Source organism: Silene latifolia, chromosome 6 (genome assembly GCF_048544455.1).
Source record: "Silene latifolia isolate original U9 population chromosome 6, ASM4854445v1, whole genome shotgun sequence".
Lineage (NCBI taxonomy): Eukaryota > Viridiplantae > Streptophyta > Magnoliopsida > Caryophyllales > Caryophyllaceae > Silene > Silene latifolia.
In genome coordinates, this window is record NC_133531.1 from 2829580 (window position 1) to 2856345 (window position 26766).

The 26766-nt window shown below is 35.7% G+C and overlaps 4 protein-coding genes across 4 annotated transcripts; 2 read left to right on the forward strand and 2 right to left on the reverse strand.

Moving 5' to 3' along the window:
- The first annotated feature begins 3157 nt into the window (after nucleotides 1-3157).
- Nucleotides 3158-5245, forward strand: LOC141585965 (transcription termination factor MTEF18, mitochondrial-like). Its single transcript, XM_074407051.1, has one exon. It carries the CDS (start codon nucleotides 3306-3308, stop codon nucleotides 5028-5030), a length of 1725 nt encoding a protein of 574 aa, XP_074263152.1. The 5' UTR covers nucleotides 3158-3305; the 3' UTR covers nucleotides 5031-5245.
- A 513-nt stretch (nucleotides 5246-5758) lies between these two features.
- On the reverse strand, nucleotides 5759-9171 carry LOC141585966 (uncharacterized). The gene is made up of 5 exons (XM_074407052.1): nucleotides 9084-9171; nucleotides 8613-8848; nucleotides 7092-7206; nucleotides 6762-6880; nucleotides 5759-6125 (listed from the first exon to the last, which is right to left on the reverse strand). The coding sequence occupies exons 2-5, from the start codon at nucleotides 8834-8836 to the stop codon at nucleotides 6074-6076; spliced, it is 510 nt and encodes a 169-aa protein (XP_074263153.1). The 5' UTR covers nucleotides 8837-8848; nucleotides 9084-9171; the 3' UTR covers nucleotides 5759-6073.
- Nucleotides 9172-13220: 4049 nt separating this feature from the next.
- On the reverse strand, nucleotides 13221-16048 carry LOC141658467 (transcription factor DUO1-like). The gene is made up of 3 exons (XM_074465414.1): nucleotides 15730-16048; nucleotides 14545-14791; nucleotides 13221-13762 (listed from the first exon to the last, which is right to left on the reverse strand). The coding sequence occupies exons 1-3, from the start codon at nucleotides 15978-15980 to the stop codon at nucleotides 13337-13339; spliced, it is 924 nt and encodes a 307-aa protein (XP_074321515.1). The 5' UTR covers nucleotides 15981-16048; the 3' UTR covers nucleotides 13221-13336.
- Nucleotides 16049-17694: 1646 nt separating this feature from the next.
- On the forward strand, nucleotides 17695-20268 carry LOC141658468 (histone-lysine N-methyltransferase ASHR2-like). The gene is made up of 2 exons (XM_074465415.1): nucleotides 17695-17898; nucleotides 18993-20268. Exon 2 carries the CDS (start codon nucleotides 19039-19041, stop codon nucleotides 20113-20115), a length of 1077 nt encoding a protein of 358 aa, XP_074321516.1. The 5' UTR covers nucleotides 17695-17898; nucleotides 18993-19038; the 3' UTR covers nucleotides 20116-20268.
- Nucleotides 20269-26766: the final 6498 nt, after the last annotated feature.

Consider the following 26766-nt stretch of genomic DNA (forward strand, 5'->3'; position numbering starts at 1 on the left):
TAGGAAAATATTTAGAAATTAATAAAGAATGTGTATGGAACAAATAAAAAATTGGTGTAAGGGCAAGAAATATTACATGAATAATTGTAAAAATTGTAGCGTCAAACTCATGGTATCAGCGGATAAAACAATCAAAGAAATAGAAAACAATGGGGTGGGAAAGTCTTAATCGATGAAAAAAAAGGATTAAAAAAAGGTAAAAGGAATTGAACCGTAGACCTTCCTTTATCATGACATTTTATGACCACTTCCATGACCAATTGTGCTAATGCAACAAGCCAACAACTATGCTATATTTACTGTTTGCTGATACATAACAATTCAAAAAGGACCCCGGGCCATGGCCCAACCCTAGCTACGTCCTTGAATGCAACGTACAAGTTATTAAATAATCATGCATATTATACATCGATTTTAGGCGATCTACTGATTTTTCAATCAAGTAAAATGTCATTATTTAATGTTTTTATATACTCGGTTAAAAAGATCATTTTACCCTCTAAAACAATACGAGTAATTATTAAATTGTTATAGAGTTTTTATCGGGAGATGAAAAGAGTATTAACTACAAATGTCAAAGTTGTAAGTTACAATGGCATAGGAGTAGCCGAGTAGTAGCACAAGTAATAGTGAAACATTGAGTTTTTTTAGGTATGTGGGAAGCTGTTTCACTCCAGGAAGCAAAATTAAATGTAGGTTGCTTGATTCCAAATCAATAAATGCTTCATTTTTGGGAACCTGAGAAAGCTAAAAATCCAGTTGGATTTGATTTGGGTAAGATTTTATGACTACACAAATTCTTGTTTCAGACGAACACTTTTCGTCTTATTTTTCAGACGGGTATATATAATCATTTTATTGTTAAATGTAACCACAATGATATAGGCAGTGTTACAGCTTATGTAACTGGTTTTTCAACAGTGGTCATATTTAACTGTAAAATGGTTACAAAATCCCGTCTTATTATTTCAGACCAAAAAGGCCCGTATGAAACAAGACGCACTATTATGACTATGGTTTTAATGCCAAATCTCCCAATTTTCATTTAAAATCGTCTTAACTTAGGGCGATTTTACCCCCAATTAAAATAAAGGTTAAAATCAAATAAAGTTATAGGTTTGAAGTTAGAACAGTCTTGAATAAGATCAGCGGAATACAAATAATAAAAAATTAGTTTTCTAGTATTCTTGAAGGTGGGTGTAGGCTCCGAATAGATTGATTTATTCATTTGATATCATCTACTATGATACTTCTTTACCAAAAAAAAATCTCTATAATACTAATGCAAATTATGTTGACTATGTAATATTAGTATTCTTTGAGTTAATTGTATTTAATTTGCATTGTGTCAAACGAATTTAATTACATATAATTAACTCAAAGAACATAGTCAACATAATTATATCATGTATTTAATTATATAAAATTAACTCGAAGAATTTTATTGTTTGAAAGACTTGCGTAAGAGTTGATTATAAATCGGGCCGGATTGTGTTTGGAAGGGTTAGCATAAAAGTTGATCTCTTATGTTGTTCGGACTGGGCAACATGTACGGGCCTATGCCAAAGGCCTAACCACATGCCTACATGGGCTTAGGATGATTTTTGGGCTTTTTTTTTTGCCAACGTCTGATTTTGTTATGTGGAGGGCACAAGTTAAATATTTGTCCACATTGAGATGGTAAATCAATAATGATGAAATTATTATTGATTTTCACCTTATCATTAGTGATATCTTGTCGTTATGTAGTAGTTTTGAGTCGGTTAAGTGGTCCTTTGTTGGTAGGAAGTTTAGTAGGGTCGCTCATAGCCTTGGTCATGTTCGACCCTGCTTCGTTGGTCGGAGAGATTGGTCTACGTCTCTACCATCGCATTGTTATTGTGTTGTTAATTTGTTATATATCTTTCCTAGTGAAATTAAACTAAAAAACTAAGTCGACTATCGAGAAAAAAATTAGGTCAAGTAAAATATTTACAGATAACAATCTATACGACTGTACAAATCTAAAAATTGGCCTTGTTAATTTGAACCAAACTGAAACACCCACCTTCCTGCTTTCAGAACGAATTTTTTTTCATAAGTTAACCAACAAATCCAATTATTAAAGATAATGGATGGAGGTGAGGTTTGTGTTCAACAAAAATAACATTACTGGTCCAAAACAAAAAAAATGAAATTTCTCAATATTTGCAACAAGCTACGATTGAACCTAAGTGTGCTAAATTGGACATGTACGGGCCTATATATTGTTCACTATATATATGGGTCTAGCTGAATTGAACCAACCTAACTAAATTAGATAGAATTGATATAAATTGGGTATAACTTAGCCGAGTTTAGTTAAATTAAACTCTAGCGAGCTAAATTGAATCGAGCTGAATGTAGCCTTTTTCGTTTCTACAAAAGGACTTTTTGCAAGGGGGGCTGTGTGGGTGTGTTATGGTTATACCTCATTTAGATTAGGTTATTTTCGGGCCAGCAGTTTATTCGGTCACTTCGGGATCAGGTCGATCTGGGTTGTTTGGATCATTTCAGGTCATGATTTTGCCTTAATTAAGTCACTTTGGGTCCTCGGGTCACTCAAATCGTGTCACTTCGGGTTGGGTCGCTTTCGAGTCGGATCTTTTCAGGTCTATCGAGTCACTTTCGATTATACATTTCGGGTCATTTTTAGATTTTAAGTCAGCCTTATTGAATTAGGTTATTCGGATCGATCAGTTTTACCATGTCATTTTGAAAAGACTTCTTTACAAGCACAAAATCTCATTTGTGACCAACAATATCCGTCACTTTGGAGTGACGGATACCATTTTACCTCACAAAGTACCCATTTTTTCTCTCTCTGCAACACTATTCATGTAGTCCCCTTTCTCCACTAACCCATTTTGTTACCATTTTAACTCACAAAATATCCGCCACAAATGGTGACCCGTCACAAGGGAGACCAATTGCTTTACAAGACATCATTTTGAAAAGACGGTGGTGGACTTATTGAAGTCGTTTACAAAGACTAAAATAGTCTTGTAATAATTTTGGGTAAAACCGCGGTTTATCTATTTCGAAACCAAAACCCTAATCGAAACCTTCATTCGAAATGACAATCAACAATGGCGGCAAGGTGGGGGAGCATAAGCAATCACACTCTATACCATTCGAAGGGTAAATCAAGTTTAAACCTTGTTTTAATTCCATTAATTACTATCTAATTTACTATTTACTTTGCTAATTACACAATATGCTCTTTATTTTTTACCATTTCTTGTTATAATAAGCTTAGTTAAACCCCCAAAACCCTAGAAATCACAATGCGTAATTCCATGTATACGACGTCGTTTGCACGATGTTTTTCCTCCTTGAATTTCAGTCGTGCGATGTTTTTTCGGCATTTTTCCGATACCGGTAGAGGCGCTAACACTTTACCCAATCTCATCAAGAGCGTCCCATATAACTATCGGCCTTGGGCGACACGGCTTGCCCGAGAAGCGCTTACTGATTATCTACATAGCACTAGAGGATTGCCCTTTACTTATGCTGAGCTTATAAGCAAGAATTCCACACATTGTCTCTATGAAACTATGTCTAGGGTGCCCTTTTCGCCGCTTAGTTTTCGCAAGAAATTTTCCATGTTTCTTAGGTATAATCCAATAAATGAATTTGGGTTCTTTTTTGAAAGTATTGGTATTGAGTATGGTGATGTTAACGGGGTTTTGAAGCCAAATGTGCATTTTTTCTCTGAGGATTGTGTTGTGCTTGATGCTGCTTGTTATCTTGCGGGGTATGGGTTTCCTTGGGATAAGTTGGGGAGGTTGTATCTTGAGGAAGCTTCGATCTTTGGGAAGGAAGCGGAGTTTTTGAGTGAGAGAATAGATGGGTTGGTTTCGTTAGGGTTTGATAATCAGCAGATTGTTGGCATTTGTTTGACGTTTCCGTGTGTGTTGAAGGGTGAAGGGCGAGGATTGAGTGATGAAAATGGTGCGTTGTTGGATGATTTGAAAAGGGTTTTTGTTGATTTTGATTTTGGGAGCTATTGGGAAAGGAATGCCGATGTTTGGTCTGAGGTTTGTAGAAAAATGAAGGTTTTTTATGACCTTGGTGTTGCGAAAGGGGAAGTTGGGAAGTTGCTGGTTAAGGGCAGAAGTATCCTGACCGACTTCTCAGAGGAGGTTTTGGTTAAGAAGGTCGAGTTCTTTTCTAGGTTAGGTTCTGAGAAGGTGGAAGTAGGTCTGTTGATTCTTTCCAATCCCGAGATATTGAGCATTCAACTTCATGATCGTGTGATTTCAGTTTCGAGCTTATTGGAGCATTTTGGTTTGTGTAAGAACAAATTAAAATTTGTAGAACAAAACTACAAATATGCATTTGGGCGGAATAATATGGTTAATTTGCCAAATATTCTCAAAGCTATTGATCTTCATGAATGGTTCTTCGACAGAATGAAGTGTGGTTATCATCACTTATTTGCTAATTATGATTTGACTAGCCCTGACGATGGTGTAGATGAGAAATATGTTCAAAGTATGGAACGTATCAAAAGTAGAAGAACATATATTTACTCGTCTAGTAAGCTGGAATTTTTTCATGGAATTGGATTTGGAGAAAACGGTCACACCATGAAGCTCTTAGTTGATGTACATGTTTCGCCAAGTGAATTGCAATTGCGATTTGATTTTTTACTGAACAAAGGGATCAAGTTTCCGAAGCTATGTAAGATGATAATTCGTGCACCCAAAATACTTAATCAGGATATTGACAGTTTTACAGAAAAGATCAACTACCTCGAGGAAATAGGTTTTTCTTTGGACTACTTGGAAGTTTTCCCAGCTTACTTATTTTATAATCTAGAAAAGCGGATTAAACCCAGATACAAATTCCATATGTGGCTTATTGAGCAGGGCTTGTGTACCAAAAAGTACACTCTCTCAAGCATAATTGCTGTTAGTCATAAAGTTTTCTTGTCACAACTTTCCCGCATACATCCGACTGCACCTCAGCTGTGGCTGGAGCGACATGGGACTAAAAATCCAGATTGAGGAGCGTCAAAATCCCATTCATTACGTCTTCTTTCTTGCTGCTAACATCTTGTTCAAGGAATTCCGACTTCCTTATCAGACTGATGTAGTAACCGGTGACTTCACTGGTTTTGGATTCAATTTTCTTAGTATTGTCAAAAGTTAAATCATTGTGTATACATTTTGTAAGATGAATAGTATTATTGCCTTTTAATAGAGTTTTCTAATTTTGTAAATGTATTGTGAATCTGATTTGTTTACCCATGGACGGTTCTAAAGGATAATTCATGTCAGCCGATCCCAAATCATTTTGGGATTAAGGCTCTGATGTTGTTGTATTGTGAATCTGATTTCTGTAGTGGCTTATCGGAGAATTATAGTGGCTTCTTGGTTAATCGGAGCACAATATACTGGCACATTGGGTGAGCGGTGAACCATTTGGACGGGTACTGGTACTACTGGATGTAATATCACTGCTTTATGTAACTAAGACTATTAATGGGAACAATGCATTTTCGGAATTTTGCATAGATCCCAATAAGTCACCCTTAACTCGTCATTGTATGCCCGAACTTTATGTAGGTTTACCTTTCTTTACTGCTATCAAAAAAAAAAAAAAAAAAAAAAAAAAAAAAAAAAAAACTCGGCAGCCTACTAGCCCATGGCCATGGAATACTCAGGAACCTGTTCAAGTCAAAGCCTGCATTCGATCATAATTCATACGCCTAAAGTCTAAACCATGCGGAATACAGCAGTGAACAATTTGGTATTCCGTGTAGAACTCTTTCAAGATAGTTGGCATCACATAATACGGTTTAAAGCAGTAACGTAAAAATCGACAGAAAATTGGGACAAGTACAAGAACCATAACAGATATACAAGCAGAATATCAACTCTATCACTTGATCTGCCTTTTCCATACAAAAACTCTTCTTGAATCAACTCGGCTTGATGACTTTCACGCAAACGCAATGACACAGGCCAAGATAGCACATGCCCTCGAATAGGCTGTTGATTGGAAAAAAATAGCTTCACAACACCAAACTTGAAAATGTCTCGAAAAATTAGCCAAGCCCTCTAACATATTGGTCAAGGTTGGTGTTGAATGGTTCGCACCTGCAAGTGCACACAAATTTGCATAATTAGTGTTTGGTAAGACTCTTCATAGCACAAAATATTAAAAATGGCATTCTATTAATGGAAAGGAATAAGTATTTGATGACGAAAATACAACTCGTTTGTGTTTTGAGCCCATACGAAAGACTACGTATGCCTGAAGCACGGGCAACAACAACAACAACATCAGAGGCTTAATCCCAAGATGATTTGGGGTCGGCTGACATGAATCATCCTTTAGAAACGTCCATGGGTGAACGCACACCTCAAAATGCAAAAAAAATAGAAAAGAAAAAGTGAAAACAAAAGGGAAGTGAAACATAATACGTATGCCTGAAGCACGGGCACTCTAAGAATTTTCTCTTGGGATTTCATGTGCATTGTTTGATAGCCAAATAGTTTGAACGACAAACGTAGCTCGTGCAAGTAGGTACACAAACCACTTAGCAGACTATAAGCTTGTGATTGTGACGGATGACATTCGGAAAAGGCGTACTCTAGTTCAAGCATTGCGAAGTTGACAGAGCAATAGAGCATAATTTCATCATGTAACATCTCTTGGGCAGCCCTTTTAAGCTATAAACGTACGCGAATCAGAATACTAATTTGTACTGAAAACTGGAGTCGGTAACTCACCGGATAGGAGTTCCAGGGGAATAAAGAGGATTCTTGACAACGTACTCGACATACAAGTTGTAGATATACTTTAGTGATTCTCTTAGATCACCTGTTCTAGGATGAGTGACCAAAATAAGCTGAATGCACACAAAAAGGAGAGTTAGTGCCTGTGAAGCGAAACCAGTTATGGGTAATGGTAATGGGTACATAGAAGGCTATACAGAGAAGACGGAATCAGGAGTTAAGCTGATCTACAAGCATATTAAGGTGTACATAAATAGATACGTATCTATCAATGAACGCACAAGTAAGTGTACATACGAAGCAGAAGCAGAAGGAAGAACAAACCTTTATCCCTGATGGCGTTTCCATGAAACTAAGCTTATAAGTATTAGTACGGAAACTATGAAAAGAACATCCCTGGCCTGGCAACTGAGGTACTCCAAGGTTAACCTTGTCCACACTGTATCATTATCACAAAACGTACACATCATTATTAGTCCATCTATCCCAACAACAACACAACAACAACATTAGAGCCTTAATCCCAAAATGATTTGGGGTCGGCTGACATGAATCATCCTTTAGAACCGTCCATGGGTGATCGCACACCTCAAAATGCAAAAATATAGAAAAGAAAAAGTGAAAAACAAAAGGGGAGTGCAACATTTACATCCCTTCAAATTTTTTTCACTTAACTCTGCTTTATAACAGACGCATAGAGAAATATGCTCTCACTAAGGGAGCGTAAAAATGAACCGCGTGTGTAAATCACTATCCACATTGACTTGATTAGATCATCTTCATGATTTTCTCACATTAAGCGAATACTAACTTTCTACAACGAATTTCCACCAACAACCCAAGGGTATATGAAAGTTCTAACATACAAGCCAACACCGTCCTCTAAAACATAATCAACACTTTCTTTACAGACCAAGCATCATCACAACTTCCTTCACAGGAATTCATTTCCAACAACAACAACAACAACAACCCCAGTGCCTCAATGGCTCCCGCAAATTGCGGGGGGGGGGGGGTCGGATGTAGGCAGCCTTACCCTTGTGTTAGCAACACAAAGAGGCTGTTTCCGAATGACCCAAGATGACACAGGAATTAATTTCCGTTCTAACAAATTTCCAATATTATACTCTTCTAAGAGCTTCCTAATCAATCTAATCATCCAAAATCAACAATTCTCATCATCAAAAAAATTAAAACTTTGCCCAGCAAAATTCATATTGATACATGACAATTGACAACCCAACAACTGAATTACCCCAGTGCCTCAAAGGCTCCTGCAAATTGCGGGGTAAGGGGGGATCAGACGTACGCAGGCTTACCCCTGTGCTAGCAACATAAAGGGGTTGTATCCGAATGATCCTAGGTGAAAATTCATATTGATACATGACAACCCAACAACAACATTACCCCAATGCCTCAAAGGCTCCTGCAAATTGCGGGGTAAGGGGGGATCAGACGTACGCAGGCTTACCCCTGTGCTAGCAACATAAAGGGGTTGTATCCGAATGATCCTAGGCCGAAAATTCATATTGATACATGACAACCCAACAACAACATTACCCCAATGCCTCAAAAGGCTCCTGCAAATCTGGGATAGGGGAGAGGGGGCGGTTTACGCAGGTTTACCTCTATGTTAGCAACATAAAGAGGTTATTTATTTCCGAATAACCCAAGATGAAAATTACGTCAAGAAACAACCCCATTACACAAAAATCTAAGCACAATTCCCTAACCAACCAAATTAATCAATCACACACACTCATCAAATCAAACAAATACTCATAATTCCTTCAAAACCCAACAAAAAAAACCCAAAAAAATTCAGAAAAATATGAAGATAGATACCAGGTGGGGTCCATCTTAGCAGTGAGAGATTTGAGAGAAAAAAGAAGACCAAACATAAGTTTATGATCTTGTTGAGGATCTAAAGTGTGAAGTTGACGATTCCATTCTCTATAAAGTAAACAAATACCATTTCTGTTGAATATATATATCATATGTGCATTGTTTCCTGATGCTGTTATTGCTGGTGGTGACGGGTTTATCTCTGTTGCCCCAAAAAACTGCATTTTTTCTCAATTCTACAAAATAACAAAATCCATTATATAATTAAATTGAATTGCACCTTCATTATGATTATACACCGTCTCGGTGGTTTATTTACCCTTTGATTAAAATACGATGAAGGTAAAAGGTAAACAAATGACTAAGACGAAAAGAGTAATAAATTACGATCCTAATTTGTAAGGGTTTTGTTTGTTTAAAAGATATTAAATTTATGAATTTGGTTTGATGTAATGAAGAATTGAGACTTACCTGTTAATTTCTAGGATGAAAGTTTGAATCTTTTTTCACAGGAGACTTGGAGATGATTTGTGTTTGTGACAAACAACAGAAGTACAACTGTAAACCTGTTTCGGATTCGGTTAAAATACGGGTAATATTTAATTCGGATTTGTACGAGTCATGTTAATACGGGTTTTGAGTCGGGATAGGGTTAAAAATCAGTCAAATTAACACTTTTCTCCGTATATTTATTTTTAGTAATTTTAGCCATAAACATATACGTAATTAGTAGTTACTAGATTTTGTGCCCGTGCGTTGCACGGGTATTTAAAATGTTCAGTTTTTAAGTGAGCTTGTAGAAAACGTAAATAGATAATGCATTTAGGCGAACTTGTGAAAAACGTAAATAGATAATTATTTTTAACGGGAATGGTAAAATATGTAAGTTCTTGAATGTGAGAAGGATAAATTCATTTATTTTTAACCGAAGTTGTAAAATAAGTAAGTTCTTGAATGTGAGAAGGGTATTATTGTTACCTAAAGTAAATAATGACTTTGAAAATAAGTGTAGTAAATAATACCATGTCATAATACACCAACCCCAATTTTTAAGAATTTTTGTTCACAATAGAAGAACTTTATATGTTAAATGGAATAGAAGAACTTTATATAAAATTCTTAGAGCAATAGCAATAGAAGAACTTTATATAAAGTTCTTTCTATGCCATGTCATATTACGTCAATTTCAATACTTAAGAACTTTTGTTTACAATGGAAGAACTTAATATAAAAGTTCTTAAATGAAATTTACTTAAAAATGAACAATGTTGGAGTGTTTTTCACATTTTACAAAGCTTATACACATTTTAGAACTTTATTCTTAAAAATAAGAACAACTTTTCAATGCAATAGAAGAACTTTAAAAACAAGGTTCTTAATGATAACCCCAATGTTAAGAACTACTATTGCTATTGCTCTTAGTGAAAGTTCTTAGATGAAAAACAGCTATAAAATGAATAATGTTAAATGGTTCAATACATTTTACAAAGCTATATTTATTGGTTGTACAGATTATGAAAATATGTAGTGTCAATTTTTTTGAGTTGATTTTTTTTGCACATACTCGATATGTAACTATGTAATATCTTACTACGTATTATAGTAAGTATTTTGTAAATCGAGTCGTGTTTGATAGTGAAAAACATGTAATTTGTTAAGCTAATTAATGATTTACAATGTAGTGTGTGCATACTACGTACAAATTGGTTTTATATACCAGACTATATGATCTATGAAAAAATAAAAGACAACAATTGTTAAGAAAAAAGTAAGTTATAGACTGGGTCGCCGAAAATACATGCTCATCGTCTGTGTCTGATCTATTGAGCTATAACGAAACGTCACATTTAAATTAACCCAGCATAACAATCTCGCTCATGGTGTAAAAGGTTAAGTATTATCCAATTATGATTCTTATAAGATTAAACATGCAGATAATTAAGTCTAGAATATGGAGTACCATAACATAATAGATTTCTTTTCGAAATCAGTTGGCTTAATGTGGTGAGAACCTGTCGAACATTAGAAAAATACAATAGAAATAAATGATAATAGTAATAATCAACACTAAGGCCAGGTGGTATGACGGTGGAAACTTTTGACCAACTTCAAAAAAGAATTTCTGAAAGGATTGTCACAACAAGACAACAATCAGTAAAAGGACAAAGACAATGAGGACTATAGCAAAATAAGAGAATAAGAGTAGTTTGCAAAGTTAATATTCCACTATTTGAATGCATAATTTGTGTTGACTTTGCTTATAGGCTTTGAGAATAAGTTGTTTAAAGTGCTCTGATGAAACAAAAGACAATACAATTTCCCATTTAATTTATATACAATACCAGGCTTCGAAATCAGATAATGGACATTCGTATGTTCTTTAAATAATTTATATACAATATCAGGCTTCTGGACAGGTGCTTTAGCCGCCTGAGTTGATTCAACCAACCGTGCAATTTGGGAAAGTACAATTTCTGATTTTTTTTTAATTTCAGTCAAGATATTACCATTCGGGTCAAGAGTCCACAATGTTGTTGCCTCAGGTATGGTGCCAAGTCCATGAGCTTGGCAATTGCTGCTGATGTCTTCTCCTTCGCCAAAACCTCAAGATATTTACTTAGGAGAACAAAGCAAATAGTCATAGAACTTGTCTAAATGAAAATCAAACTCCAAAAGTTAGGTTCAAAATGAATTGCCATAACAATACGAAATAGTTTAATAATTAGAATCATGGTGTAATCCGCTTGATGCCGGATCGTTCAAGATTTATCCGTGTACATATGTATAGATGATAGCAACAAAAAAAACTAAAAACACCAAACAAATAAAACATCATTAGTCGTAGAAGTAGCAGTATGATAATGCAGTAGAATGACCTTAGATGTCCATGCTTCTATAATTACCTTTCTTCCATGTTTTAATTTTGTACTTATATAGGATAGGTTTGTAGTTGTCATTCAGTCTTCTACGTGTTCATTAGGTTACTGTAATTTACATTATCTTTTAAGATAATTAATATCTCCATATTGATTTTTTTTTTTGTTTTCAAGATAAAATTTTATTTTTTGTATAGGAGTATTTGTTAAGATTGATTTTTTTTTTTCAAGATAAAATTTTATTTTTTGTGTTTTTAATATATTATCTTCTATATATTTGTTAAGATTGATTTTTTTTTTTCAAGATAAAATTTTATTTTTTGTGTTTTTAAAAACTTGGAGACTACCACGTGTTCTGAAAAAAGCTTCTATTATATATATATATTGATTCTCAATTTTTATAATTATAATTATCTGGTTTAATACGAAATATATTAAAAATAAATAAAAAAAGTGAAAATGGTAAATTATATCCTACTCCCAGGAGTAGGAAGCAGATACTCTCATGGTAGTTATAGAGGGGAAAAAAAAAATTAAAAAAAAATAATAACTACCCACTACATCTTCATATATACAGTACTTACCACGTTTGTTCTTCTTTTTAAATTAATTACTCAATTTACAAGTTTACTAAAATCTTATCAAATTCATGAAATTTATAATTTTAATCTATTTGTACTCAAATTTATCAAGTTTATGAATCATAATCATCAAAATAAATCATCATATTCATTTAAGTTAAAGTGAATGTAATTGCGTCTTAGGGTGAATATCACACTAAGTTATATATATTCATCAAATTACCCTGACATATTCACTAAACTCAAAATGAATATAATAGTGTTATATGATGAATATCATAGTACCTAATACATATTCATTATGTTACACTATCATATTCACTAAACTGAAAGTGAATATAATAGTTACATATGATGAATATCACACAGTCACACTAGATAACATATATTCATCAAACTAAATTACCATATTCACTAAACTGAAAATGAATATGATAGTATCATATGATAAATATCACGCCCGAAATCACAAATTTAACCATGAATAATGAAAGAGAAAACGGAAAAAATCAATTCAATTAATAGTATATGCGATTTTTAGGGTTTTAACGTAATTTCAACACTTACCTGATTAAATAATTGATCAAAACAGAAAACGAGATTACAAAACTAATAGGATGGATGGAAAATTAAATTTGTGCATAATTTATTTTGTGAATATAGAAGCTGTAGATTTGAAATAGGAAAAAGAATGGTTATTTATGGTAGATGGTAACTACTTAATAGTGGGAATGTTGGGGGTTTTTATTTTTTTATTTTTATATTATTTTAATAGGGGAAGTATGAAGTACTCTACACCTGGGTGTAGGCCGTAGGGTATAAGAATTGAGTGAAAATTGTCATTTATCACCTACTATTTACTGTATTTTACAAAATAGCACCTTATATTTTGTTTATTACAAATTACCACCTACATTACATGGTATATATCCCATCTACTACCGTATTTCATTCCTGATCGTCATTTTACATAATTCTCGAGACTCCCGACTCGTTAAGTTATACCCAAAATATGGTTTAATACGGAGTATTGAAATCAAAGACGAGCTTGGCTTGCACCCAAAATCTTATTTTTTCCTATGAACTAAACCAAAATTAAAATTATTTCGACATATCCGATTAAAACGCAAAACCGCGAACTTGAATTAAGTCGAACCCGAGTTAACTTAATTATAAAATGTCTTACAACACAAACTAATCAATTACTCAAATTACATAAATCATCTGTTAGATTAATGAGCTACAGCAGCTACAAATTAGCATTAATCTACCAGCTGGAAGGGCTAGGTAAAGGTTCGATTTGATCAAACATATCAGAAGGAAAATCATCAAAAAAACCGTCTAAGGTGACTGGATTATCAATAACACCGACTGATGGTCCGCTCATTTGACCAGAAAACTGCAACCCATCATCAGCAAATACAGGCCCATCTGTACACCCAAATGGCTGCAGGAAACCGGAGTCGAGCCTGTCAATGAGTTCCTGTGTTTCTGGAGGAAATGCAAGGTCTGTTTGCAGGGCAGGAATTGCAGGAAACGACATCACCTCGTCGAGGTGCACTTGGTTGTTGCATGGATACTGGTTTAGAGGAATCGCGTCGAGCACGAACTCCTTGTTTGGTGCAGATGATGAGGAGCTAGAACATTGCAGTTTTGATGATGTTTCTCCTGTGACTAAAGAAGTCTTGGAAACCTGCTTAAGAACAGAACAGAACATGTCTCATGAATTTACCTGGACCTGGCAAAACAGGTCGGGTTCGGGTCGGGCCAATTCGGGCCGGGTTAGCTCGGGTCTCTCATTGATTTCGGGTTAATTCGGGTCGGGACGGGTCATTTCGGGTTTCAGGTCTATTTCGGGTTTGTTGGTCGGGTCTAGTTCGGGTCAAACGAGTCGGGTTAGTTCGGGTCTCTCATTGATTTCGGGTCAGGCTGGGTCATTTCGGGTTTCAAGTCTGTTTCGGGTTTGTTGGTCGGGTCTAGTTCGGGTCAAGCGGGTCGGGTAGTATCGAGTCAGGTCATCTTAAGGTCAATGAATAATAGATAAATTGTCATTTCAAGTCTTTTCGTTTAATTAGAGTTATATTTTGTCGGTTCATTTTCAGGTTTGGTGGTTTCGAATTGGGTCATTTTCGGGTCGGGTCCGTTATGGGTCAAGAAAGCTCGGGTCGGGCCGGGTCGGGTCAATTCATGTTTTCGGGTCACATTCGAGTGATATGGTTCGGGTTACTTCGGGTCTCGGATCAGTCTTTTCGGGTCGGGTCAATTCAGGTTTTCGGGTCACATTCGAGTGATGTAGTTCGAGTTACTTCGGGTCTCGAATCAGTCTTTTCGGATCGGGTCAATTGGGTCGGGCTGTTTTTGTCAGGTCTTACCAACTAAGCTAGTTGACAACTTGACATCTGCTTTAGGTAACGTGTTATCAAAACATAATAATTTTACACAACTCATATAATATTAAGTTTTTTTGGGGAATACCTCTATGAAGAAAGAACGATTTCTTGGAGCAGTATCACTTGAAGAAGACAATTTAATTCTCTTACGAGGTTGAGGCGACTGAGAATGGAAAATTCTAGCCAATCTTTTTTGCCTACTACTCCAAAAATTCTTGACATCATTATCAGTTCGTCCTACTAAATGTGTTGCAATTGTTGCCCATTTGTTACCTAATTGTGATTGTAATTCAATCACCACTCTTTCTTCTTCGGCCGTAAATTTGCAGCCACTTCGCATATAACGCAACCAACAAATTAAATCGTTAGTATACGATATTAACACGAGTCTCAAATCTCAAATAACAAAATATTAAATAGAACAATTCGTGTCTTTTAACGCGAACATATCCGTTTTAAGATTTGAACAGGTTGAATTATAACATCTTACTTAAGGAATTATGTTTTCTTCTCATTTATCCTATCTGACTCGTTTTATGTTTATGACGGAATTATTTTTTTTTAAAAAAACTAGCAATTAAATCATTGAATGCTAAATTTTGGACGTTCATGACAACCCATTAGATGCTCAATTGCAAATTTGTATTTTAAAATTCTATCTGATTCGAATATGATAAATAACGCGAAATTTGTAACATCAAACATAAAATCAACATCAAAAGATTTTGGTGGCCATTATAGTTGACAATGTATCACATTTCGCGACATAAGCATGTAACACAAAGTATTAAGACCCGACTCACGTAGAACATCCGATGATACAATTATGGTGTATAAGATTTAGGCAGGTCAAATAATAACACCTTATTTAAGGAATTATGTTTTCGTCTCATTTATCCTATTTGACTCGTTTTATGTTTATGACTGAATTAATTTTTTTTAAAAAAACTAGCAGTTAAATCATTGAAAGCTAAATTTTCGTCATGACAACCCCATTGATGCTCTCAATTGCAAATTTGTATTTTAAAATTCTATCTGACTCGAATATGATAAATAACGCGAAATTTAATTTGTAACATCAAACATAAAATCAACATCAAAACCCGACTCACGTAAAACATCCGATGATGCAATTATAGTGTATAAGAACAAGTCACAATGTATAACATTTTGTAACATGAGAATTTGTGGTAACACAAAGGATTAAGACTAGACTCAAGTAAAACACACGATGATATAAGTACGGTGGGTAAAATTGGTAAAAACTTACTTTTTCAGGTTGGGGCGGAGTTTATTAACCCAACGGAGACGACACGATTTACCGGTCCGTAAAAGAAGACCTTTGGATCGAATGGAGCTCCAATCACGAGGCCCATATTTCTTAACATGGTTAATCAAAACTTGGTCTTCTTCTGGCTTCCATGGACCTTTCTTAAGTAACCCTTGATCATTGTTAGTAACACTTCTTTTACTTTTACCATAACAGTAATTTTTACCGCTACTGTAACTACTCTCCTCCATCTAACTTCTCTGTCTTTTTTTGGGTTTTCACTGTGTTTTTTGTCGTTTGGTGGTAAATTTTTAGGGGAATTTTTGTTGTTGGAAGTTATGTTTGACGGTTATTTAAGTAGTAACTTTTAGTTTTTACCCCATTACCCCACTAATAACCGTCACTTCTCCCATTTTCCTATTTTTTCTCCCCCATTTCAACCGAATGTTTTACCATTTATTTACCCATGTCCCATAAAATACAATTACATTTTTTTTTTGGTTATGACTTGAGACCCACGCTTTTTAAAATGGGTAGGTTGTAAAAGACCGTCTTCCACTAAATTAGTGGGAAATATAACATTAAAAATAGAAATTAAGTAACTCTCTCCTCTTATCATGTGAGAGGTCTCTCAAAAGTTTTTGTATTTTTTCCTCAAAAAAAGTTTTTGTATTTTAAAATAGGTGACGGAACCCGAGTTTAATTTGGGTAAAAGATAAACGTAATTAGAGTTGGTCTTATATAAAACGGTTCACGTAAATGTGATTTTACACTTTACTCTTAAATTTGTTAAGAAACTATTCACTTCAGTTTAATTTAGTTCAATTTTATAAAGTTCAGTTTACACAGTTTCAATTCAAAAAAACAGGACCTTAATCTTATATAAAACGGTTCACGTATATGTTAATTTTACACCGTACTCTTAAATTTGTTAAGAAACTATATATAAGGGCGGATAAATAGTCAGTCGAGTAGTATAGAAAAGAAAATCAAAATTTTAATAGAAGGCAAAATTTTCATCAGTTAGTCTTGCTGAAGACGGGTCGGAGCAAGTGACGGGTAATGTCACTCACAAAACGGATAGGGGGGACAAGGTGGGGGCACCCCATGTGCTTCCCTCTCTCCTCTATTTGGGTCATTTGTGAGAGAAAATGGTATCCGTCACTCCAAAGTGACAGATACGTGCCGTCTTCAATGAGATTTTGTGAATTTTCATTGCTCGGGTATTGACCTTCCTTGTTACCCTCTCGTTCCAACACTAGTTTACAATAGAAAATAATTTCGTCTTAATTAATTAGTTTTTTTCTTTTTGAAGGACGTCTTAAGTAATTAGTTTTAATCAAAGCTAAACAAAATACTTTAGACAGACGGATCGATTTTAATGGTAAAATCATACAAATCAAACTTATTTAAATAATACTCCGTACTTAAAAGTAAAAATAAAAATTTATTGTCTCAGCTTAGAATCAAACTTATTTCTCAAAATGATATCCATCGAATAAAATTAATTATGTTTTTCTATGATTTACCTCTGTGTTTTTTCGAATTCTGCGGTATACATTCGGTTTTTCAAAATCACACAAAATACCCCTAAACTTAATAAATTGTCCTACAAAGACCCAAAATGTTGAAATTTTACGATTTTAAATACGGAGTACTATATTTGGACGGTTTTAGTTGATTACGCATCCAAAAAACGTAAACCAATAAATATAAACTTTATTTAATCATCAATGTACATTTTTTTGTGACAATATATCACCATTATTTATTTATTTTTTTGTCAATTAAAGCGCGCACAAAGTCGCATTACAATAAAGGAGAAGGGGGATTCGAACCTGGAACCTATTATCCACAATATCTCCGTCTTAACCACTAGACTCAGACATCTTCGGTATATCACCATTAAATTAAAAAACTCAAATTTAAATAATTAGATTTAGGAAAAACACGAGGTACTTTGTAGAAAACCCAAAATATAAAAAACAATAATGGAGATCGCACCGTCAACAAAGAATCTCAGGATAAGCACTGAAATATTAAAATAATGGAGAAAGCACCATTAACAAAGTAGAAGAAGATCACAAATTCTCATGGAGTAATACAGTAATACTGCACCTGAAAGTTAACAGGAAAAACGTACGAACGTCTGGTAGCTTTATGTACCAGGTAAATGTCAACATGTTGTTCCACAAATTCTTGGTTGTGACGGTCACAAACTTGTGATGACTCAAATCCGATTTAAATAATGTTAAAAAAAAGGGGGGTTTGTGAGCCGTCACAAGCAAGACTTACTGATGTTCTTTATGGCTACATACTTTGATTCATTTATTTTGCTGTTCCTTTACTTTGTGTTTACCTTTGATTAAATGACTGTTGTCGTCGGTGAACATCCTCGTTTAGATTTTTAAAATCTTTTGTTGATAATATGTTGGGCATTCATTGATGTCTGCCTCAGTTCGGTCCAATTCACTACATTTGACCAAATATGTGGATTTAATTGAACAGTCTGCTTGTGACCTCTCACAACCCTCTCCCACTTGCTCCTCCCACTTGCCCCTTTTCTCATGTCACAAGCTTGTGACGGATTTTGTCCGTCACAAATGAGAATTTGTGTTAATTAAAAACAACATTGGATGATGAAAGTGTTTATCTTGAACTGTTTGTACTAGTGCTTGTCTAGGCTATGCTATTGTAAAATGAACATCTGAACCCTATCCGAACAAAACGCGTTACTCTTTGGGTGTTCGGAACAGATGGAATAATGTAAAATGACTCACTGCACGTGTTTAAGGCTGCATACATCTGAACCCTATTCGAACAAGGGGGCAAGTACCTTTGTACAATTGTACCCTACTAGACTACTAGTGTTGTTATTTTGGTCTTTGTAGCCTTAAACTTTGCTTACATAGAGAAAATTGGAGAGGAAAAGAAGAGACGGTTTCCAAATCCGTTGTTTGGATAACAAATGGAAAGAATGAAGAAAGTGAGAGGAATTGCTTCAGCTAGAATCAGTGGTGGAGCTAGGGGGTCTAGCAGGGGCGCTCGCTCCCGCTGGCAGATGGAAATCGCAAAAATTTTAGTTGAAATTTGCGAAAAAAATTCGAGTTCCCCTTATACCATAACCCATTCACCCCCGCTGAAATTTTCCGCTCCCTCTGGGTTCAAATCCTGGCTCCGCCACTGGCTAGAATTACTTAGGAAATGTAAGTCGAATGCTTTTATCTGTTGTTTTCATGAAACATGAGCTATTCCTTTTGCAGTGATTATATTTAAGGTGTGAACCGCGTACCCAAAACTCGGGAAGCAATGTCACACCCTTTGAGATTGGTAGAAATCGAGGGAAAGGGAAGAGGATATGTAGCCACCGAGCCATTAAAGGGAGGCCAAGTAATATTCCGCGAGTCTCCCATACTCGTCTACTCAGCCTATCCCCTGAAACGTTCTGAACATCAAGAACTCGGCTCAGTTTACTCCCGATACTGTGCTCATTGCTACAAAAGCCTTGTTAGCGGAACTGCTGGTGACTGTACAGCATTGACATGTCTGTCATGTTCTCATCCTGACTATGCCAGCTTCTGCAGTCGTAACTGTCAGTCTTTAGCCCTCAGTTCAACACATTCACCGTTTGTCTGCGAATCGCTTAATTACTTGAGAAATTGTCCTTTGTTGTCGGATAATCAACCTGAAGAACGACAAGTTCAGGCTCGGTATCTAGTGACAGCATACAATCTTGCTATGATCTCTCCCTCTGCCTTTCAGACTCTACTGTCGCTTCATGGTAATGGAGCGAGGTATATGGATATCGCGACATTTCTTCACCCGATCATCTCATCACTTCCGTTTCCAAAGGGATTTGATATATTGTCGATAGGAATGTCAGCGGGTCTCCTGGACAAGGAAATGAGTAACTCCTTTAATCTAATGGAGCCGCGTCAGGAAAGTGGGAAAAGGGGGATTCGAGCTTATGCTCTATATCCAAATGTTTCGTTATTCAATCACAGTTGCATGCCTAATGCCTGTCGTTTTGAGTACATTGATAGCGAAACTGACGGAAATAATACTGATATAATTATCAGAATGATGCATGATGTTCCTGAAGGACAGGAAATTTGTTTGAGTTATGTTCGGGTCAATAGAACTTACTCTGACAGGAAAAAGAGGTTATTAGAGTATTTTGGATTCGTCTGTGTTTGTGACCGGTGTAAAGTCGAGGCCAACTCGTCTCAAGATGAATCGAACTGTTTTGATTTCGGTATGAAATTTGTGTGTGACAAGGAAAACTGTGGAGGTACTTTGGCACCTTTGCCTACTTCTGCTGATGGGTGTTCATCTGATTATATGGAGTGTAACTACTGTGGCAGTTTGAAGAATCACAAGCTATAGGGCTATAGGATGGTTGCATTCATTTTGTGAGTAGTTTTACAAACATTTTGGTCCTGTTTGGTAAATGTCATATCGAGAACCTTTTGGCATATTAACGCTTTTAGCATATTTGACTATTCAATTTACTATATCGAGTTATCAGTTATTGATAAAGAGCACATTGAAACGGAAAATTGAGTTTTAGTTCCTCTTACAATATGGTGTTATCTCACAACACAGGACCGTTAAATGAATTTGAGAGGTTCGGTTCTACTAGACAATTAAGCCCCCTTAACTTAGTTTTTGTAGCAAATGGTACTCAATAACTCAAATCTAACATTGGACTAGCAAACAAGAACGAATGATAGGATATGGGTCCCGGTTTTGAAAACCTTTTGAACATGTTATTAGACTGCCTTGTCACAACATATTCAATTGGTAATTGATAAATTGAAGAAATGGGACCTTGAGAATACGAAATAGCATGTGAATCACTGATTTCAGGTCTAAGGTCAGCAACGAGACATGTGTAGCATATTCACTTAATAGATTGATAAAAAGAGAAAACTGAACAATTTAAAAGACATTTTCCTGTAACGTTAGATATTGCACTAATTGGACATACGAGATAGCATGTGAATCACGAATATCAGGTCTAAGGTCAGCAACGAGACATGTGCTTGTAATCTAAGTTGTCCTATAAATGTTGCCTGTCCAATAAACACCTAAACAAACTTGACAGGAAATAATCAAATTATAGAAGGTTTAATGAGTTTAATTAAATGAAGTTGTCCTTTGTTTTACTATTTTAATCTAATTTTAGGATGATCAAATTATGGAAATCTGGGGATCATGTGTGTAAGAGTTACATAATTTGTCCATATCCCCCAACACAAAGGAATTGCACATGACAGGTTTCCATTCAAGGTGGAATTGAGGTTAAGACTTCTTCACGATTGAACACAAGATTCTCTACTTAGTCAAACTCTCTTTGCCTACGTAATATTAGTAGCAGTCCGTCTTGCTTGTGACGGTCACGACACTCACAAGCTTGTGATCTCTCATAATCCTTTTCACTTGCCCCTTTTTCTCATGTCATAAGCTTGTGAAAGATTTTCCGTCATAAATGAGAATTTGTAATTTTTTAAATAAAAAAAATGGAGATATTTTTTTTTTTAATAGTCTGGATTAAATATGGGTTTAATCGAATGGTTGTAGATTTACTTGGGAAAGAAAAGATTAATGAGGGCAAATAGAAATATAATATAATCTTATCTTTATTAATCCAGAAGCATTTCAAGCAATTTCATGCTTCCACGTCATCAATGTGCAGTTTTTTTTTTATTTTTTTTTCCGGAAATTGAGTTAGTGGTGGGGCCCACTGGTGTACAAATGCATTTATTTGATAAAACGTCCCGCGATTAAACACACTCGATAAAAGTCGATAATTAATTGTATTCTAATTAACTTCGTAAGATTTTGTTTACAGAAATTAATTTCATTAAGCCAATTAATTACGTAATTAATTATAAAGTCCATAATTACAATTAAATATATCGTCTATATAAATAGACTGTATTAAGGCAATAAATTTTGGATGGAACTAAGAATAATATAAATACAAATGGACTTTAGGCTACAACTTTTGCTGGACAAATAGTTCAGAAAAATAATTTACTTATTAGGAAAAAAAATACAAAAATTTGTATTTTACTTACAAAAACTATACACTTTTTAAATTCACTAAAATAATTATATTATTATATTATTATATATCAAAAATTTAATTGTAACGCAAATATTATATTTCAAAAATCGTAACGCAACTATGTCACAATTTAATGAAATATTATGGTTTAAAAATATAACGCAATAAAAAAACAATTTTTGAAATATAATTTATTTTTTGAAAAATAGGTAATCCTCTCAAATCTATACAGAAAGTCGTTCCACCGAGGATTTACTTGGAGCAAAGGCGAGGTCAAAAAGTGGCAATGATAGGCTACCGAGTAATTTCTACTTCCATGTGCAATCTGCAAATAAATCCATAATAAAATTTCGAAATTTAAAAATCAGAAAATAACAACGACTGGTGACGTAATCAGAGAAGTCGTGAAAGAGCAATCTCCTCCGAAACCTGAATCTGCAATTAAGTACAAAAGTTACAATTCAGAATAGGAATAACGAACATCCATACAAAATAGAATATTAGTTTACATAACCAACATGTGAGTCAGGTCGGGTCATAGCCATGTGGGTTGGGTCGGGTCGGGTCAGACGCATGTGCAGTTGGGTTAGATTAGACCCATTAAACTAGGGTTAGGTCAGACTCATTGGGATCGAGTCGGGTCGGGTTAAGTCACGTTTTTCGGGACAAGTAAAACCGAATATTATTTAATTTTATAAAACAAATTAAAAAATAACTTTTTTTAATGATTTCAATCAAATAAAATTAGAAGTAAAAACGCGAATCGGCAATTAAGTATAAAAGTTACAATTCAGAATAGGAATAACGAACATCCATGCAAAATAGAATATTAGTATACATAACCAACATGTGAGTCAGGTCGGGTCACAGCCATGTGGGTTGGGTCGGGTCGGGTCAGACGCATGTGCAATTGGGTTAGATTAGACCCATTAAACTAGGGTTAGGTCAGACTCATTCGGATCGAGTCGGGTCGGGTTAATTCACGTTTTTCGGGACAAGTAAAACTGAATATTATTTAATTTTATAAAACAAATTAAAAAATAACTTTTTTTTAATGATTTCAATCAAATAAAATTAGAAGTAAAATAGCCTATTTATTTAAATGAATTAATTAAAAAGTCCACATGTGAAAAAATTCAACAATATCACCCTAGATCTATTTATTGTGTGCATTAAAATTGATAGAAAAATTAAAACAACTCGCAAAATCTTATCTTTATAAAAGCAAGAACATTTAACTCATCCTCATGAAGTCACATCATCACATAGATTAAAAAAACAATAAATGTGGAACCCGCAGCAAAGAATTTGGATTTAATTTCTAAAAAAACTTCGTATTTATGTTTTGTACGTAAATGTTTACATTTATGTTTTTTTTATGCATACATAAATATTAACGAATAACGAATAATTAAATTAAAAATAATTCATTAACTTTTATATGATGCATGTAGCAACTAGCAAATAAAGACATTAAAGATCATAAAAATACATATCAAAAATAAATTGAAGAAAAATGAAATTGAAATGTGATTGAACTTATGGCCTTTAATTAATAAAGTCAATATTACTAAACATACAGTCAATATTACTAAAGATGAAAAATTCTTACGTACTCCGGGAGTACCGTACTCCTTACACTTAAAACTAATTCACCAAATAGAATATAATAATAACCTAGGTGTAAGGAGTACGGTACTCCCGGAGTACATAAGAATTTTTCACTAAAGATATATGTGCTTTCATTACTTATTGCCATTATACATCTAAAGTACAATAAACTGTATAATAAATTACCTAATAAAAATTGTTATTATATTTATTAAATATTTGAATTACATTAAATCGGATATAAAGCTTTTTTTCACCAATTCTTGAAAAGAAATTTTGAAAAGTATAAAAAAAAAAGTAAAAGCAATAAAAAAATAGTGTTAGATAATAGTTTGAGTTAAAATGGGAATGATTCGTTTTGAGTTTTGCAAGTAAATTATCTTCTTCTTTTTTCTGTTTTTTTTAAAATAGCTATTTTATCATCAAATAATATCAAAGTTATATAAATTGTTGTTAAATTTAAAGTACTAAAATTAATATATATTTTTTGTATTCATATTTAACATCAAGTTATTAATTAATGACGTATCGGGTAGAGTAGGTCGGGTTGGATAGGGTTTCGACCCCAAAATAACTAATTATTTTACGTTCGTGTCGAGTTATGAGTCAAGGTTTACGGGTTTGACCTTGGAAATAACAGGTCAGGTTAATTCAAATTAAATTAAATTTTTATAGGTCTACATTATGAACTTAAAAAATGTAAAGACAAATTTATATAATTAATCAGTTTATTTAGACTCAAATATAAACGGTTCGGATCAAAACTCAAAATTTGGGAACTCTATAACATGAGGCAAATTTGTAAATATGAGTTACATGACGGGGACGGGTTACAGTCAGTAAATAAGTTTATGGCGCTTTTATTTTGCCATTTATTTTTACTGTAAAACCCATTTTTAAATAGGGAAGCTATTTTTATTAAAAAAATAATTTCCTTTTAATACTTTATTAATAGTTGTAACTTATACTATATTTTATATTAAGATAAACGTATATTTAATCCTCAGATATAGACATATAGTGGATCAGATTTCGACGTAAGTTAATGAGTTACTTAGAACTAATCGACATATCAAGCTTCACGAGTCAAGACCCAGGAAAAAAATAGATTCAGTTGGGTTAAATATTAACAAGTACATGCTTTGTTGTTTAACTTTGTCAATTATAAAAGTTTTAATAAACAGAATCACTAATTAATTTTCACGCACATTTACATAAATGCATTAAAAGATGTTAATCTTCATACAAAAATCTCCTTTCATTTTATTTCTCGGTTTTTACTCAGTCTCTCGATTACTATGTTAAATAGGTATTTATACTTTAACTATCAAGAGGACAAATCATAATTAATCAGTATTCAGACAATAAACTTAAGACATCATGTATGATGGGGCATATTCTGCACCGCTGACCAAGTCAACATATTGAGCAAGGTCAAGGGTATCCACAGCAAAGTCAACGACTTAGACAGTCTAGCCGATGCAATCCATCGGCCTGTAACTTGGGTCCCGGCCAGACAACCTGCCAGCCGGGGCACATATCCGCGTACTCATATCCAAGACCCTCGGCGAGCCTGCCACAGGTCCATCGGCCGAGGGTACAACGGTCTTTCCATCTGATAGCCACTTGGCCACTTGGCCACTACGTGACAAAAGGTGAATGCCTATAAATACTCCTCAACCTTCATTGAGGAGGAGATCCACAAATTGACCTAATAACCACTTTTCATCTGGTAATATCTTCCTTATCTCTCTACAATACACGCATAGCCAAATTACAGACAACTTCTCTCTAAGTTTACTGACTTGAGCGTCGGAGTGAGTACGCTCGGCCAAAGCCGAGCCCTCAGTTTGTTCATCGTTTCAGGAGACCGCAAGGAAGATTCAAGCAAGGACATCATTCAACTAGCTACGAGTGGAATCAAATATCTGCTCTGGAATTACACCCGGAACAATTGGCGCCGTCTGTGGGGAACAAGACACTAAAAGCTAGTCACATTCATTCCCAAACAACAAAAACAAAAACACAAGAAAAGCCCACCCCAAAAGCTAAGAAGATGTCAAAACAACAAATAGTCGTGACCAAACGAACCGAGCTACCCCGGATGATACATTTCACCATTGCAGGGTAGTACAACCCTCAACCGCGGAATAGTCCAACCGGAATTCGGAATGCCGACAACACCGGACACACCGCCGCACGTCAACCAGGTCACCATCATGGGACAGGTGGTTGACATAGCAAAACTGAAGACACTCCTGGACCTAATTGGGAGTGCACCAGCTCACACAGGCACGCCGACACAAGCGACGGAAGCCATCCAGGAGACCAGGGCCCAGGGCGTGACTCCAAGAAACTTGAACGAAGCCCTGGGAGAAGCAGACCCTACCAAGACGCCGGAGGAGCCCAGGGTGGTCGTGGTGAACATAAGTCCTTCCCGGACTCGGGAGAGGACACCGCCGTCGCAACACCGACGAGGCACGCCCCGGGGAAACCAGCGAAGCCCGACTCAGGAGAGTCGGAGAAGAAGCCCAAGCCGGAGAAGGAGTCCTTCCCGCTACGAGGAGAGAAGCCGGACTAGGAATGCGAGGAGTCGGTCGCCGCGCGTCATTCGACACGTGGTCAAACACCCCTCGGTGACTACGTCCTGACACCGCCGTGCCACCCAGTGAAGTTGCGGCGCTCACTTACAAAGGAGATAGTGACCCAACCGACCACGTTGAAGCCTTTGAGTCACACATGTCGATGTGGGAGCGACCCGATGAAGTGCAGTGCGGGTCTTCCCAACGACTCGCTTGGGATGGCTCGAGTTGGTACAAGGGTCTTCCGACGGCTCGATATCTTTGTTTCGCCGACCTAAAGGACGCCTTCTTAGCCCAAAGTACTCTTGTAACAAAAGGAGGGCCGTGGAAACATCGGACCTCCTAACTATCAAACAGGAGGAGGGCGAGTCCCTACGAGGCTACGTGAAGAGGTTCGAGGACGTGGTGCGTGCAGATTCGGGAGATCAACCCCGGGCGGCGGCGTTCGCACGATGAAGGGCCTCCCGGAGGGAAATTTAAAAGACGAGCTTATCAAGCACGGGGGCACAGGCATGGACGCCGCACGGAAGATGGCCGACCAGGCCATCAGGGTGGAGGATTACCACAAGACCTGGGTAGGCCCAGCGAGGCCGAGACCTCGAGAAGAGAAGCCGCCGGGATGATAGCCGGATGAGAGACGCCGCGACACTAACAGGTCGCGGTCGATGAAACGCCGTGACAAAAACAGGTCACGGTCGATAGATCTGCCAAGAAGCGAGGACTCCACGGGCGCCGGGGGGAATTCGGGGATGTTTTACCAAAGGCATTACC

Bases quoted from the DNA above. Each gene is read 5' to 3' on its own strand.
- LOC141585965 (XM_074407051.1), top strand. From the start codon at position 3,306: ATGCGTAATTCCATGTATACGACGTCGTTTGCACGATGTTTTTCCTCC.
- LOC141585966 (XM_074407052.1), bottom strand. From the start codon at position 8,836: ATGCAGTTTTTTGGGGCAACAGAGATAAACCCGTCACCACCAGCAATA. The intron at 6,881-7,091 runs GTTTGTTCTTCC...GTGTGCATTCAG, and splicing joins AAACGCCATCAGGGATAAAG to CTTATTTTGGTCACTCATCC. The intron at 6,126-6,761 runs GTGAGTTACCGA...GTGCACTTGCAG, and splicing joins TCCCCTGGAACTCCTATCCG to GTGCGAACCATTCAACACCA.
- LOC141658467 (XM_074465414.1), bottom strand. From the start codon at position 15,980: ATGGAGGAGAGTAGTTACAGTAGCGGTAAAAATTACTGTTATGGTAAA. The intron at 14,792-15,729 runs GTAAGTTTTTAC...TTATATGCGAAG, and splicing joins CTCCGCCCCAACCTGAAAAA to TGGCTGCAAATTTACGGCCG. The intron at 13,763-14,544 runs GTATTCCCCAAA...GTTCTTAAGCAG, and splicing joins ATCGTTCTTTCTTCATAGAG to GTTTCCAAGACTTCTTTAGT.
- LOC141658468 (XM_074465415.1), top strand. From the start codon at position 19,039: ATGTCACACCCTTTGAGATTGGTAGAAATCGAGGGAAAGGGAAGAGGA.